This window comes from Cucumis sativus, chromosome 5, assembly GCF_000004075.3.
Source record: "Cucumis sativus cultivar 9930 chromosome 5, Cucumber_9930_V3, whole genome shotgun sequence".
In the NCBI taxonomy this organism is placed as follows: Eukaryota; Viridiplantae; Streptophyta; class Magnoliopsida; order Cucurbitales; family Cucurbitaceae; genus Cucumis; species Cucumis sativus.
In genome coordinates, this window is record NC_026659.2 from 17,377,986 (window position 1) to 17,391,063 (window position 13,078).

At 29.2% G+C, this 13,078-nt stretch overlaps 1 protein-coding gene across 1 annotated transcript; it reads right to left on the minus strand.

Annotated features, from left to right (window-relative positions):
• Positions 1–719: 719 nt before the first annotated feature.
• Positions 720–3,986, minus strand: LOC101215516 (auxin transporter-like protein 3). Its single transcript, XM_004140338.3, has 8 exons — positions 3,667–3,986; positions 3,348–3,533; positions 3,164–3,276; positions 2,840–3,023; positions 2,016–2,113; positions 1,721–1,928; positions 1,347–1,604; positions 720–1,262 (listed from the first exon to the last, which is right to left on the minus strand). The coding sequence occupies exons 1-8, from the start codon at positions 3,823–3,825 to the stop codon at positions 1,068–1,070; spliced, it is 1,401 nt and encodes a 466-aa protein (XP_004140386.1). The 5' UTR covers positions 3,826–3,986; the 3' UTR covers positions 720–1,067.
• Between the last annotated feature and the right edge of the window lie 9,092 nt (positions 3,987–13,078).

The window sequence follows — 13,078 nt, forward strand, 5'->3', positions numbered from 1 at the left end:
CAGGTTGGATTGGGTGAAACCAAATTTTTAAGAAGTAATCCGAACTCAACTCGAAAAAAGTATAAAATATTCAATCCAACCCAAAATAAAAATTGATGTAATTCAATCCTTATATTGTTTAATATGTTTTGATACATTCTTAAAATCTATACAAAATATTCAATTTTCTTGTCAATTTAAAAAATTCAAAAATATGTTTAACAATTTAAAGAGGCATAGAACAATTAAATAGAAAATTTAAAAATTGTAGAAAGATTATCTGGTGACACCAAAAGTAAATTGGTACACGTTAATATAAGTCAACTTGGAAAATTCCATACCATTGTATTTGATAAGAGAGGGTTGATGATTTAGAAAGAAAGAAAAAAGCTTTGCTAACTCAATCACAGCTGCATCCTATCAGAGATTTTGGTTACTGATTGGGTCTCAAAAACTTTCTTTGCTTCTTCTTTTAGGTATGGCAAATACAATAATTGGTAGTGTTAGGACAGATAGTTAGGACAACGAGTATGTGGTTGAATTCTCATTTTCGAGACGAATTAATAACCTTTTCCATATGTCCTTAATGCAAAGAACAAACACACAACAACAAACTCTCTCTAACATATACCTTACAAATCTCTCACAAATTGATGTTAATAGTGTCATTAATCAAGAGTCGGAGGTTTTCTTAAATTCAAATATATGATAAGAATTTCTTTGTATAACCAACCAAAATATAATGTTGAATAGAATAATCTCATTCATAAAGAGAAAGACTTGACAGATTTCTTAATATAAGAAAAGAAAGAAAGAAAAGCTAGAGGAGGACTCACCAGTTACAAACTCAACTGGGGGTCTGTATAGGGGTGGCCAACATTGCCATCGCACCTTCTCTTAAAACCCATCACCACCAATACATGGAAAAGGTAAAGAAGGAAAAGAAAAAAGATTAAAAAAGAAAAAAAGGGATTGCCAATCTCTTTACACACAAACATATTTATGTTACTTTTTATCTCAGTCTCTCAGTCCCTGTCTTTGTTTTAAATTCGAGTGATTTGATCTGTTGTGTCTTTGAGTTGTTAAACTCAATGCTTATGAGGAGGGCATTGGTAGCACTTAGTGAATAACCCAAAAGTGTCAACTTGATGTATGAAGTTAAGCATGCTTGCCCAACCTCCAAATCCAAATCCCACAACCAAAACCCATCCCACCACAAATATGTTCACTGAGTACAGCCCTGCCCAACCTCCCAACAATGATGGAGCTCTTTCCACTGCATTCTGCATTATTCAACACAGAAAAAAACAGGAGGTTAAAAGGTTGAGACACTGAATTGTGAATTGGGTCAAAAGTTGGTTACGAACCTCTCTGGCTGATGGTGAAGCAAATGTGACCATGTGAGCTAAAGCAGGTATTATGTAGACGGTGAAGCTGACAAGAAGGGATCCGACTGTCGAGTTGATCGGTCCAAAGAAGGGGAAAATGATTGCCAAAAACCATATCGGTATCACTACAGGTAGTCGGGCGAGAGCTCTCTTGATCAAGCTATTCGTCTCATGCACCCCTATGAATTTCTCCCAGACAAAGTAGAGAGGTGTGCAGGCAAACCCAAATGTTATAAACTGTAGAATCAACAATCAACACGCCTAAGTGTTACATTGCAAAAAGACACAATCTCAATTCTCAACGAATCTGATTCAAAATGAGGTTCGATATATTTTGTTATATATAATGTCACCTGGTGGATGAGCATGAGGATGACAGCAGTGTCTCTGAAGCCATTTCTAGGAAGCAAAGCAAAAGCATTTGAATGGGTCAAGAGGTCATCCCCAAAAGCCCAGTAAACAGCAGAAGCTGATGGCAAAGTCAATGTAAGAACATAGAGAGTTGCCATCAAGTAAATAAGCTTGAATTTCTGTGGCTTCCACATGGCATGCATAATCTCCCTACATCAACAACAAAATAAAAATTGAATAGAGATTTGGTAAAATGTCTTCTGTTTCCAACTCTAAAATTATCTTTTAAATTCTTACACTGTTACAGCATGTCCTCCAAAGGTGTAAAGAATGTTGGTAGCCCCAGTGAAGTACAGAACCATTTTAGCAGGTCCTGAGTGCTTCACTCCCTCGGCCTTCACACACACACAAAAAAAAAGAAAAAAGGGATTACCAACCTCTGTTGATTCAAACATTCTTCTTCTTCTTTCTATTTCCATGAAACCCAAATCAGGTAAAACCTTATTTGGATTAAATTCAGATCTTCTATAGTAAAAAACAATTAGAGTCATGTTTATTAATATGTAATTAAAATTAGTGTAATCATAATCTATCAATTGGAAGTGCACTTAGAATTTTGGAAACATAATTTGAGGACGATTAAGGTTGTATGGTTTGATATCTTTGTTTTCTTATAGCTAATTTTACTCTTTAAGGTCGATAATAATAAGTGTGACAAATTTACAATTCCCATACTATATAGTAGTAGTATCTATGATGATAATAATAATTGGTGGTAAAAATTAGAAAATTGTTGAAAAGTATCCCGAAAACAAAGTCTTAAATGATTTTCATAGACAATCAAATTGATCACCCTAATCTTTACAATCGAATTGCAGTTGTTGATTATAGATTTAGTCGTGAGATCCATCTTTCATTATAGTTAGAGAAACGTTAGACTAACAAACAATAAAAATGGGACCCACTTTTCGGATTACCATTCGATTACGTTTTCAATAAATAAATTAAGCTTTGTTTGGATTGTTTTAGAAGCAAGCAGGAAGGCATGAGAAAAGAAATTGCAATTGTAAAATATTAAAGTAATGAAAGTAAAGTGTATTAATTGAATTTTACTATAGTACCTGTCCGTGGATAAGGGAAGCAACGGTCATATACCAAGCAGTATAGGTTGTCATCATGAGGCCAAGGAAGGACCAAATTCTGTAATTGTGGAAAGAAGGTATGAAGACAGTGGTAGCACAGCAAGCGCCAAAGATATAAGTCCAAGTTCTCTTGTCCAAATTGTCGTTTATGTAATATATGTTACTGCAAAACCAAACCCATCAAAATCATATCATGTGAAAAAACCCGCACAAACAATTATTGAACCTTCTTCCTACTAATGGCAAATTCAGGGTTAATTCTTTCCTCTTTGTCATTATTAAACAACTTAAACTTGAGAATACCTCGCACAAGCTATCAGTTGAATCACAGATCCAAAAAGGAGAAAAGTACAGTTGAAAAACAAGCCAGCATTTCTCCAGTGTTTCCCCAGCAACCCATCAAGAACTTCAAACCACTGCAGAAAGAAGGGAAATAATCAAGAGGCGTTTTGGGGAAATGAGTATATGTGATCAAGAAATTAATTACCTGAATGACATGGTTTCTGAAATCAACCTTCTCTCTTTCCTTTCTAGTTCTGTATTCAACGTAAAGAACACTAATAAGATACGCAGTCCAACTTCCCATTAGACCATAGAAGAGTTGGAAGAGAATCCCAGAAAGCATCCCCAGTTGTGAAAATGAATATGGAAGTGTAAGAAGCACTTGAGCAACCTGTAAAAAACCAAGGAAATGAAACGAACCCAGAATCAGAAAACACATCAGAGACCAAAAAAGAAAAATAATAATAACAAAATGGGTACGAAATGAAAATGGAAAATGGAAAATGAGGGAGAAGAATTTTTGCCTGATTAGAAGCACAACTAAACCATGCATCATAAACAGAACCGCCATGCCAGAAGAGGGTAGAGAGTTTGCCCTTAGTGGGTTTTGAAGAATCTCCTTCTTCTCTCTCCATTTCAACATAATTTCCGGCAATTACAGTTTCAACTTTCTCGGAAGCCATGGCGTATGGGTAAGGTGGGAGGAAGCAATGGTTGGATTTGGAATCTTTAAATAGACAGGAGGGAGAGACACACTCTGTTTTTGCACTTCAATACATTACTAAGATTAATGTTAGTTAACTGTTTTTAATTATTAGTACTGGTAGTAGTAAGTTTGAAAAGAGAGTTTTTTTTTTATATATAATGGGATGAAATGAAGAGTTAGAAATATATGAGAGAGATATTATTGCCTAAAAACTTAAAACAGTGACGAGTTAAATAATTTTGAAAGTAGGCTGCCTTCTTCTTGTAGCTTTCGGTGGTGGGTAATGGGTATTATGGAACTGTTTCAATCAATTGAAATTCCTATTTTATTTTATTTTATTTTATTTTAACTTTTAGAGATAGGTAAATGAAAATAAAGGTTTTAAAAAAGAGGTTCCACATGTGGGCTTCAAAAGCAGAGTTTATGGGCCAGGCCTAGCATGCACTGCACGAGCGGGTTGGCCCACTATCCTCATTATTTCTCTCTCACTTTTTCTCTCTTTTTCTTTTTTCTTTTTTCTTTTTTTTTTTTTTTGTTTTCCTTTTATTTTATAACAAAAGCCAAGAGAAAACAGATGTGTATATATTTATAGTCCAAATGTTACAACCAAATTTAAGGAGATTGGGATTCATTATCTAAAAACTGTGTGTTGCAATACTAAATTGTGAATTTTGAAAAGTTGAATCACATAGTATTTCGAAATGTCGATATGACATAATTGCTTGTGAATTAAATTATATATAAATATACAACAATTCATGTGTACTTTTGAATTTGTTAAATTGATCTGTTTCTATTTTAAGCTTTCTTTTATTGAATTGGACCTCAAATTTAGATAAAGTGTGAACTTTGAAAATAATTGCAATTTAAATCTTCTAGTAAATTTAATGAATGAAGTTTAGTACAAAAGCGATAACATTTTAGTATAAAGACAACATTAGAGCTGAAGTTTGTTCAAGTTTGCCAATTTGGTAAAATTATTTAAAAATTTAAGTATAATTTGACAAATTGAAACTTTATAGTAAATTTCAATACAACAGACATAGCATGTTGAGAGGTAAAAAAAAAAACTGATTAATTATTTTCTTATAATAATATGGATAGTAAAGTAAGCAGTAGGTGCAATAATAATGATAGAAGCCTTTTTGAATTCAGTAAATTGTAGTTTTCTTTTCAAGTTTAGAAAACCAAGCATTAAAAAAAAAAGCAAAAAATAAATGTAGGAAAATTGATTGACCAAATATATAGCTTTAGTGGTATCAAAAAAGAAAGGCCTAAATGGGAGAGTGGAAGATGGAGATAATGATGGCATTAAGGGTGAGGTTAGTGGTAAATATGATTAGTAACACACGTGTGACAACTGGCTTTCATACTACTAAAATTTCCACGTGGGTCCCATTGCCTATCTTTCCCTTTATAAGCTTGGGTTAAATGGGCCCCACTCTTTTTCCTATCCTTAATTATTATATTAAGTGCTTCTTTAAATTAACAAAAATAAATATATATTTATAAGCTAAATTGTCTAATAAGCTTTAATAAACCTTTTTTTTTTAATCTCAATTTTACAGAAAAACAAAACAGATTCTTTATTTAATTTCAAATTTGATCTTTTGATATTTATGTTTCACTTTAGTTGAAAGCATCTAATGTGAGATAATATATAAATAATTTTTAATGGTATGAGATTCAATTTAATTAATGTGAGATAGTATATATTTATTTTTTTATGATAAATATTTTGTTTATTTTTTCTCCATATAAATTTCATTTATTTTCATTTTTATTGTTATTGTTATATGGTTTTTAACATGTTTTTTTTTTTCCTTTTTCATTTGTATGTTTTTACATTCCGTATATATTGAGTTTTTCATATATTAACGTATATTGTATATGTAATTTTAAAATGATATTGTCCCATGAATGTAATATATTTCGCTACAACTCAACAAAAAAAAATTATGAATAATATACATGATTGATTTATAAAACATAATTTTTACTTTAAAAAAATAATATTGATATATAGCAGAAAATAAATTGAAAAAACAGAAAAACAAAAGTAAATATTCTAAAACAACGTGTCCGTATATACCTATATTATAAAATAGACAAAAACATACCGAATGAAAAAAAAAAAGTACAAACTGACTGAAAAAGAATGAAGAAGATGAACGACACAATAAAATGGGTTTAATTCATTTAATTAGTAGAAGAAAGAAAAATTAGACGAGTGAGACGAAATGGAACATGGAGAGAGTGAAGAGATACATTTTCAAGTTATGATTGGTAATGTAATAGAAAATGAATTGAAAAGCCTAAAAATCCATAATAAAAATGAATTAAGAAAACATAGGTATAAAATAAAAGAAAATGAGTTTGATAGGCAAAAGAAAGAACAAGAAATTCACTGTCTAAAAAAAATGAGGTGCCCGGGAGATTGAAGATATATTTGTTAGTTAAATTCAATAATTTACAATCAGCGTAATTGTATGTCATATGCTTCATAGTTATTTAAGATCATTAATAAATACAGTTAAATAAATTGAATAAAAAATAAAAAATGATATAATTAATAGTTCATATATCAGTTTTAATATAATACTAAATGTAGTACTATATTAATAAGTTCGTCTTAATTAAAAATGGGCTAAATCTTATTTACATAAAAAAAAAAAAAAAATTAAAACAATTGTGAAATAATGGAGCGAGGTTAGATTATTTCTCTAAATGTTTCTAACAATAATTTCGTCCCCAATGTTTTAGAAAAGATGAGCATAGTGTTCATAAATTTTCACAGTAAATGGAAGAAATTAAATCATTATAGAAACGGAAAAGGAGTTTAAAACTAATTCGAATAACCGAGTTCAACCCATATTATATGGATTGAATTGGATTAGATTGAAAATTTTAGTTTTTTTTGTAAAACCCAAAAATTTAAGGTAATTTTTAAAATTAATTATCTTAGTTTAAGATGATTAGGGGGAAATTATTCTAGTGTCTTTTGAGATTTTTTGTTGAGGGTTAATTCGATTTTTTAAAAAAATAAGAATTAATTGAATGTTTTGAAAGAATATTTAATTAATTATATGTATTTTGGAGTTGTTAAAGATTTGATTTTAGGTTGAATGGTTTGAGTTATTATTGTTTAAGGATTATGGTTAATTATATATATATATATATATATATATATATATATATATATATATATATGTTTATGTTCACTCTTTCTATATTTAAAATTTTCAAGCAAAGCATAGAAGAGGAAAAATGGGGAATGACAAGAAGTGAAAAAGTTTATGGTTTTTTTCGCACTTATATTTTTCAATATTTGATTTACAATATTTTATTTCACAATTGCTCTTATGATATTTTTTTTTTATATTTTAAATAGAGTTAGAACTAGTAATTTAGTTTTTATGAATATTTGAAGCGTTTTCCTTAAAATTTAGTATTTCTTTTATTTTAAATAAAAAAGTTTTTATTTATTTTATACCTTAGCTTAGTATAAAGAGTTGGATCGTTACATTTTTGTTGGGTTAAGTTTCAGGTTGGGTTACAAGTTGGGGGTTAAAAATTTTGGTTCAACTCAATCCAACCCGAAAAAAGAATATATTTATTTAATATTTATGAATTATGTTTGGAATGTTGAACTTTTATGGATGTTTGTAACTTTGAATTTATGGATGTGTGTATTTATCGATATGACAGTACAACAATTCTTCTATTGTAAAATAAATTGAGTTCCATACTTGTGGGATGTTATCGCTTGGGCAATATAGGAAGCTTTTGGATCCGAGAAGTATTAGTAATATGAAAGGGCTGACAATGAGAATGACAAAATTGAAGGTTCACTTTGGATAAATGGCAAAATTATTTTTAAATAGATAAAATAGCAAAACAGAAAAATCTGAAGAAAGAAAAAGCTGGAGCAACATCTTAGATGTTCCTACCTAAGTGAAAAACTTGAATTCTAAGTACAATTGTTCAATAAACCCCAAATACCCTATAATTAAATAAAACACCTCACACATAATTAAAAGCTACGGAAAATCTAATTTCCCCCCAAAAATCTAAAAAGTAACACATATCACCATCGAAGCTCCACCTAAGCTCTGCAACCGTTTCAAATCTCCTTCAAATCGTGCAAGTATTGAAAACTTTCCATTAATTTAACCTTTTGAAACCCTAGAAAAATTTGGAAGGTCTTCTAATTGCATCTCCAACATCTTCCGTTACCTATCTTCCATGTTTGTTCCACCGAGAAGGGTTCTTGCAGAACGACTTCAAAACCTTCAAATTCTTCATATGTCCTAACTTCGTCTGCCTGACAATCTTCAATCATTTGCAGAAAGGGTTCGTCTCATTCAAAATCTTTTTCATTATTCATACGTTCCACTCAAATTGGTGAGTTCTTCAAGTTTTTCATACATTCGAGCTTCTTCAGTAGATTTTTTTCTTCACATTTCTTCTTTTGTTCCTTTGCACTATGATTCTTAAGGAAATCTTTTTAAAAACACAATTATAGTTCTTCATTTTGGCATGCACAACAATTATAACTTGAAATCATTTAATTTTTGAAAATATTTCATTGTTGTGATCTATGCTATTTTGAAATGTCTGAAACAGAAAAGTAATTTGTATAATGATTTTTTCTTTTCTTCTTCACATTTCTTCTTTCTTTTTATTTTTTTCTTCATTAGGTGTAGAGAAACGAAAATATGTATTATTTATTATTTAATAAATTTTTTATAACATTTTGGAATAATTTTTAAATTATAACAAAATTTTAAATTCAAAATGTTATTAAGAATTTATCTTTGTCATTATTTTAGGAATATGACATAAGATTTGAATTCAAATTGATTTAAATCCTAAAAATCCAAAAAATTGGTAGAAATTAAACATATCTATTATGAATTACAGAAATAAACATATCTATTATGAGTTACAAAAATAAACACATTTATTGTGAATTATAAAAGTAAATTGTTAACTAATTGATTTAAATCTTAAGAATCCGAAAATCTGGTAGAAATTACAATCATATTTTTAAGAATCGGTGCAATCTTCTCCAACAATAAAATATCATATTTAGTTAAGATTTACCAAAGTTGAATGTTGTTTACAAATACACTATATTCGTGTCACTATATCTGTAAGAAGTGAATTGTTCTATATAAAATGGTATAACCAGATATAAAAAAGTCATTTTGCTATAAATCTTAATATTTTCGAGATTAAGATTTATAGCAAAATGAAGGATGAATAGATAATAAAAAGAGAAAAAAGAGTATTTAACATTTAATAATTGTTACATTTATATGGATTTTCACAATAAATTTCTTTTTTATAATATAGCAAGAAAAAAAAGGCAAAAGAAGATAGAAGATGGAAAGGCAAACCATTGATGAAACAAGAAAAAGGTGAGCTATATAGTACTGCCATTTAAATGATATATGAGTAATTACACTATATTTGTGAATTCTGGTGTATATGATGCAATTCATTTTGGAATAGACTGAAACTCGTTTATCAGAATTATAGTGTATTTATATTATGTTTAGAGTGTTACGCAGTATGAAGTATGATACTTTGAAGTTTGATAACTTAGAGATTTAGTCTATAATTATACTCTATTTGTCAATTTGGTTGTATATGATGCAATCAATTATGAAAATAGATTGAAATTCATTTATCAGAATTACGTGAATAAACGTGAAAAAAGAAAACGTCTAATAAAAATAAACGTGAATATTAAAGTTATCAAAGAACACATAACTTCTCAAAATAGCTATTCTATAAAATTGGCACAAGAAAATAATTTTTAAAATAAAGATCAACAAAAATAAGTGGATAATCATAATTGACATCATTTTAGGGATGATAAAAATTTTAAATTCAAATTGTTATTAAAAATATGTATTATATATTATTTAATAACATTTTTATAAATATTTTGGAAGATAAAGAATCCGAAAATGTTGAATGTATATTGCCATTATTTTAGGGATATGACGTAAGATTTGAATTCAAATTGACGATTTTATGGGATGCTATAAAATCTAAATTCAAATTGACGATTTTAGGGGATGATCTAAATTATGAATTCAATTTGTTATTAAACATATCTATAATGAATTATACAAATAAATTATTAATTAATTGATTTAAATAAAAAAATTTGGTATAAATTACCTCATATTTGTAGGGGAGGTTGGTGCAATCTTACTCACAAGAAAATAACATATTTAGTTAAAATTTACTAAAGTTGAATGTTGTTTCCAAATACATTGTATTACAAAAATGAATTATCTTGTATAAGGGGTATAACCGGGTATAAAAAAGTAAGAAAAGAAATCTGTAGCATAATCAGGTATACAAAAGTAAAAACAAGAAAAATGTTGTCGATAGTTTTACTATAAATCTTAATATTTTTGGGATTTGTTATTTACACGGTTATCTATAATGTGAAATGGGATTCCATTTCCCCGTAATCCTTATTCTGCAGTTGAATCATATGTGGGGGACTTCCAAACAATTTGTTTATGGAAGAGTATGATGTTGAATTTTCAACATGTCCATCGGACGTGGTGTGTCTTTTGAATTTAGCAATCTTAGATTAAATCATAATCTTTTATTGAAATTTAATGGATTTTGATACCATATCCATAAGGTTTCGTATCAATTGATAATGATAGAAACAGTTCATCTATTTTAAAAAAAGTGTGAGTTTTTTTAATTTTTTCAATGTAAGATTTTCAACCTTTTTAGGGCAGTTACAAATATAACAATTAAATTTAAATTATTAGCATATATAGTAAAATCTGTCATAATCTATCACTAATAGACCATAAGAGTTCATTAGTACGTAATAGAGGTCTATCACATATAAATTTTGCTATATTTGTAATTTTTTAAAAAAATTGTTATACAAGATTATCAACCCTAAAACCGCTACCCATTATAATTGGATTTTGTTTTAACATTTTTGAACTCATAAATTCAATAAAAATAAATATGTTAAATATGGGTTTCTTTGTGATAGTATGAATTGCATTTTGAATTCATATTCATACATATCTATCATAGTTTCTCACAGTATTAATAAAAGGAGAAAAAATCAATAAAAACCTAGTTCAATTGTTATCCATATATGTTAACGTTGGAGGTTGTTGGTTCATCCCGAACCAGATGTAAAAAAAAATTGAAATATGATTTATAAAAGCTAGAACTCTAGCTTGGCTATACACATTTTAATATTTTAATTGGTGAATGAGAAGATAGATAAAAATATTTAACATAAATATAGATAAATGGAACTTGTATATTTAAATTTATGCAAACTTTTTTTTTTTTTTTGTCGTTTTTGGTCTTGGTTGATTCCAATTAATATGGCTAAGAGTTCAAATTTAATTTTCATACTTTAGAAAAAAAAAGGTGTTTGGAAGACAAATTGCTTTCCATTGGATTCCTGGAGAGTGACATATGAATGATGGGTATATTGGAGTTTTGAGAATATTTATATACAGCTTGGTTTGGTCATTATTTCTTCCAAAATATTAAAAAGGCCAACTTTAATGGTGATGATGTTGATGATAATGGCCAACCTAATCACTAACCCTACAAAACTATAAACATTTTTCTAATATATCAACCTTTTTTTTTCCTACTGTAGTTTTTGTTAAAAGGAAGTCATTTGGCTTCAAATTTAGTACTTTTATTTTCATCCACCTAAAGTGATATATATTCAAAAACTTTTTGAAGTTTTGAATGACTAGTGATCACATAGTTAAATTTTGTTGGTTAAATTACAAGTGTGATTCATTTTCGAATTCGTAGAATCTATGGATTTAAAGTTAAATATTACCATGAACAAAAGAGAGGCTTTTGCTCTTGTGTTTGTGCCGTATATTTATGTCACTAAAAATCAATACTCTTTATTTATTTATTACTTGGAAGGGTTGGGGGAGTTATTGACTTACAACTTATGTGAATAACTTTCCACTTTCCAGTAATAGAGTTATTAAAATTAAAAAAAAAAAAAACTATATAATTAATAAATTAATAAACTAATTAAATATCAACTAATTAATCATATTATATACATTACAATTACGTTAGAATGCAAAACTCTCACCTCACCCATAATTATAATATAAATCATATTCATACTAATTTTAGAAAAATTATAATGGTTGGTAAAACTATTTAGGAAAATAAAAAATGTAGCTTGAGTTTTTTAGAATATGCAGATATAACAAAATAATTTAATTTTAATTTTAATTTTTTCCGTATTTCCATTTTACCTTCAAAATTTCTGATGACACCCTTCATGTCTAAACTCCAATCATCTCTCAATCTCACTGATTTTAGTCTCATATTCTCACGTCCTGTCCTAAATATCACCTCAGGACCAAATGGAGGGTTTGCCACCTAGACATTCAACGAATACCTCTTGCGAGATAACACATTAAATGCCTAGTAAGCAGGACAACTCTTTCTCTTGTCTCTTCGTGAAGCTCTTCCACTTGAGCCTTAGAGACCTCCACCTCCTTTACAGTGGAAACAACTCAAGAAATTAACACAGCAGAAAAACTTAAACTCCTTTATTTAACTTAATGCTTACATAAGTACAAATTACAAATTACACTTTGTTTTGCATAAAATAAACTAACTCCGATCTTCTCACGTCCTTCTTCTTTCCAACAAGGTGCCACTCTTTTCGTCGAGGTGTTCTGCAGTATAAGACTCCAATCTCAACTCTTTTTCCTCGAGTCATCAACATCCAACCTAAGGACATCCTCCAAAGTCTCATTTTCTTCCTTCATCGCTTCAATTGCTCCTCTGAGGCTAGTGCTTAGAGGTGTGAAGCTTCTCTTTCTCTTTCTTACCACGATTACCTCACTGCCTTGAGCTAGAAGATAATCTTTAGGGCTTCATTTCTTTGCCTCAGCTTCTCAAAATTCTCACGCCTCTCTTCCTTGCATAGGTGAGGTTTGAGCGTTAAGGAGCAACAACCTTACCAATCGACTCCTTGAGCACATGATGAGATGTCATGGCTAGCACGACACGTTAGACTACAGAAATACTTTGTCTTCCCTCCTTAACTTTACTACACAGCCTCAGAACCAACCTTTGGGTGACCTTAATGCTTGACAACCTAAGGAGGGAAAACACTTAAAACATAAATCAAACGGACTTAGTGAGCGACATGTTTTAAGAAAACCTTT

Bases quoted from the DNA above. Each gene is read 5' to 3' on its own strand.
- LOC101215516 (XM_004140338.3), bottom strand. From the start codon at position 3,825: ATGGCTTCCGAGAAAGTTGAAACTGTAATTGCCGGAAATTATGTTGAA. The intron at 2,114-2,839 runs GTACTATAGTAA...GTGTGTGTGAAG, and splicing joins CTTCCCTTATCCACGGACAG to GCCGAGGGAGTGAAGCACTC. The intron at 1,263-1,346 runs GTTCGTAACCAA...TGAATAATGCAG, and splicing joins CTTCACCATCAGCCAGAGAG to AATGCAGTGGAAAGAGCTCC.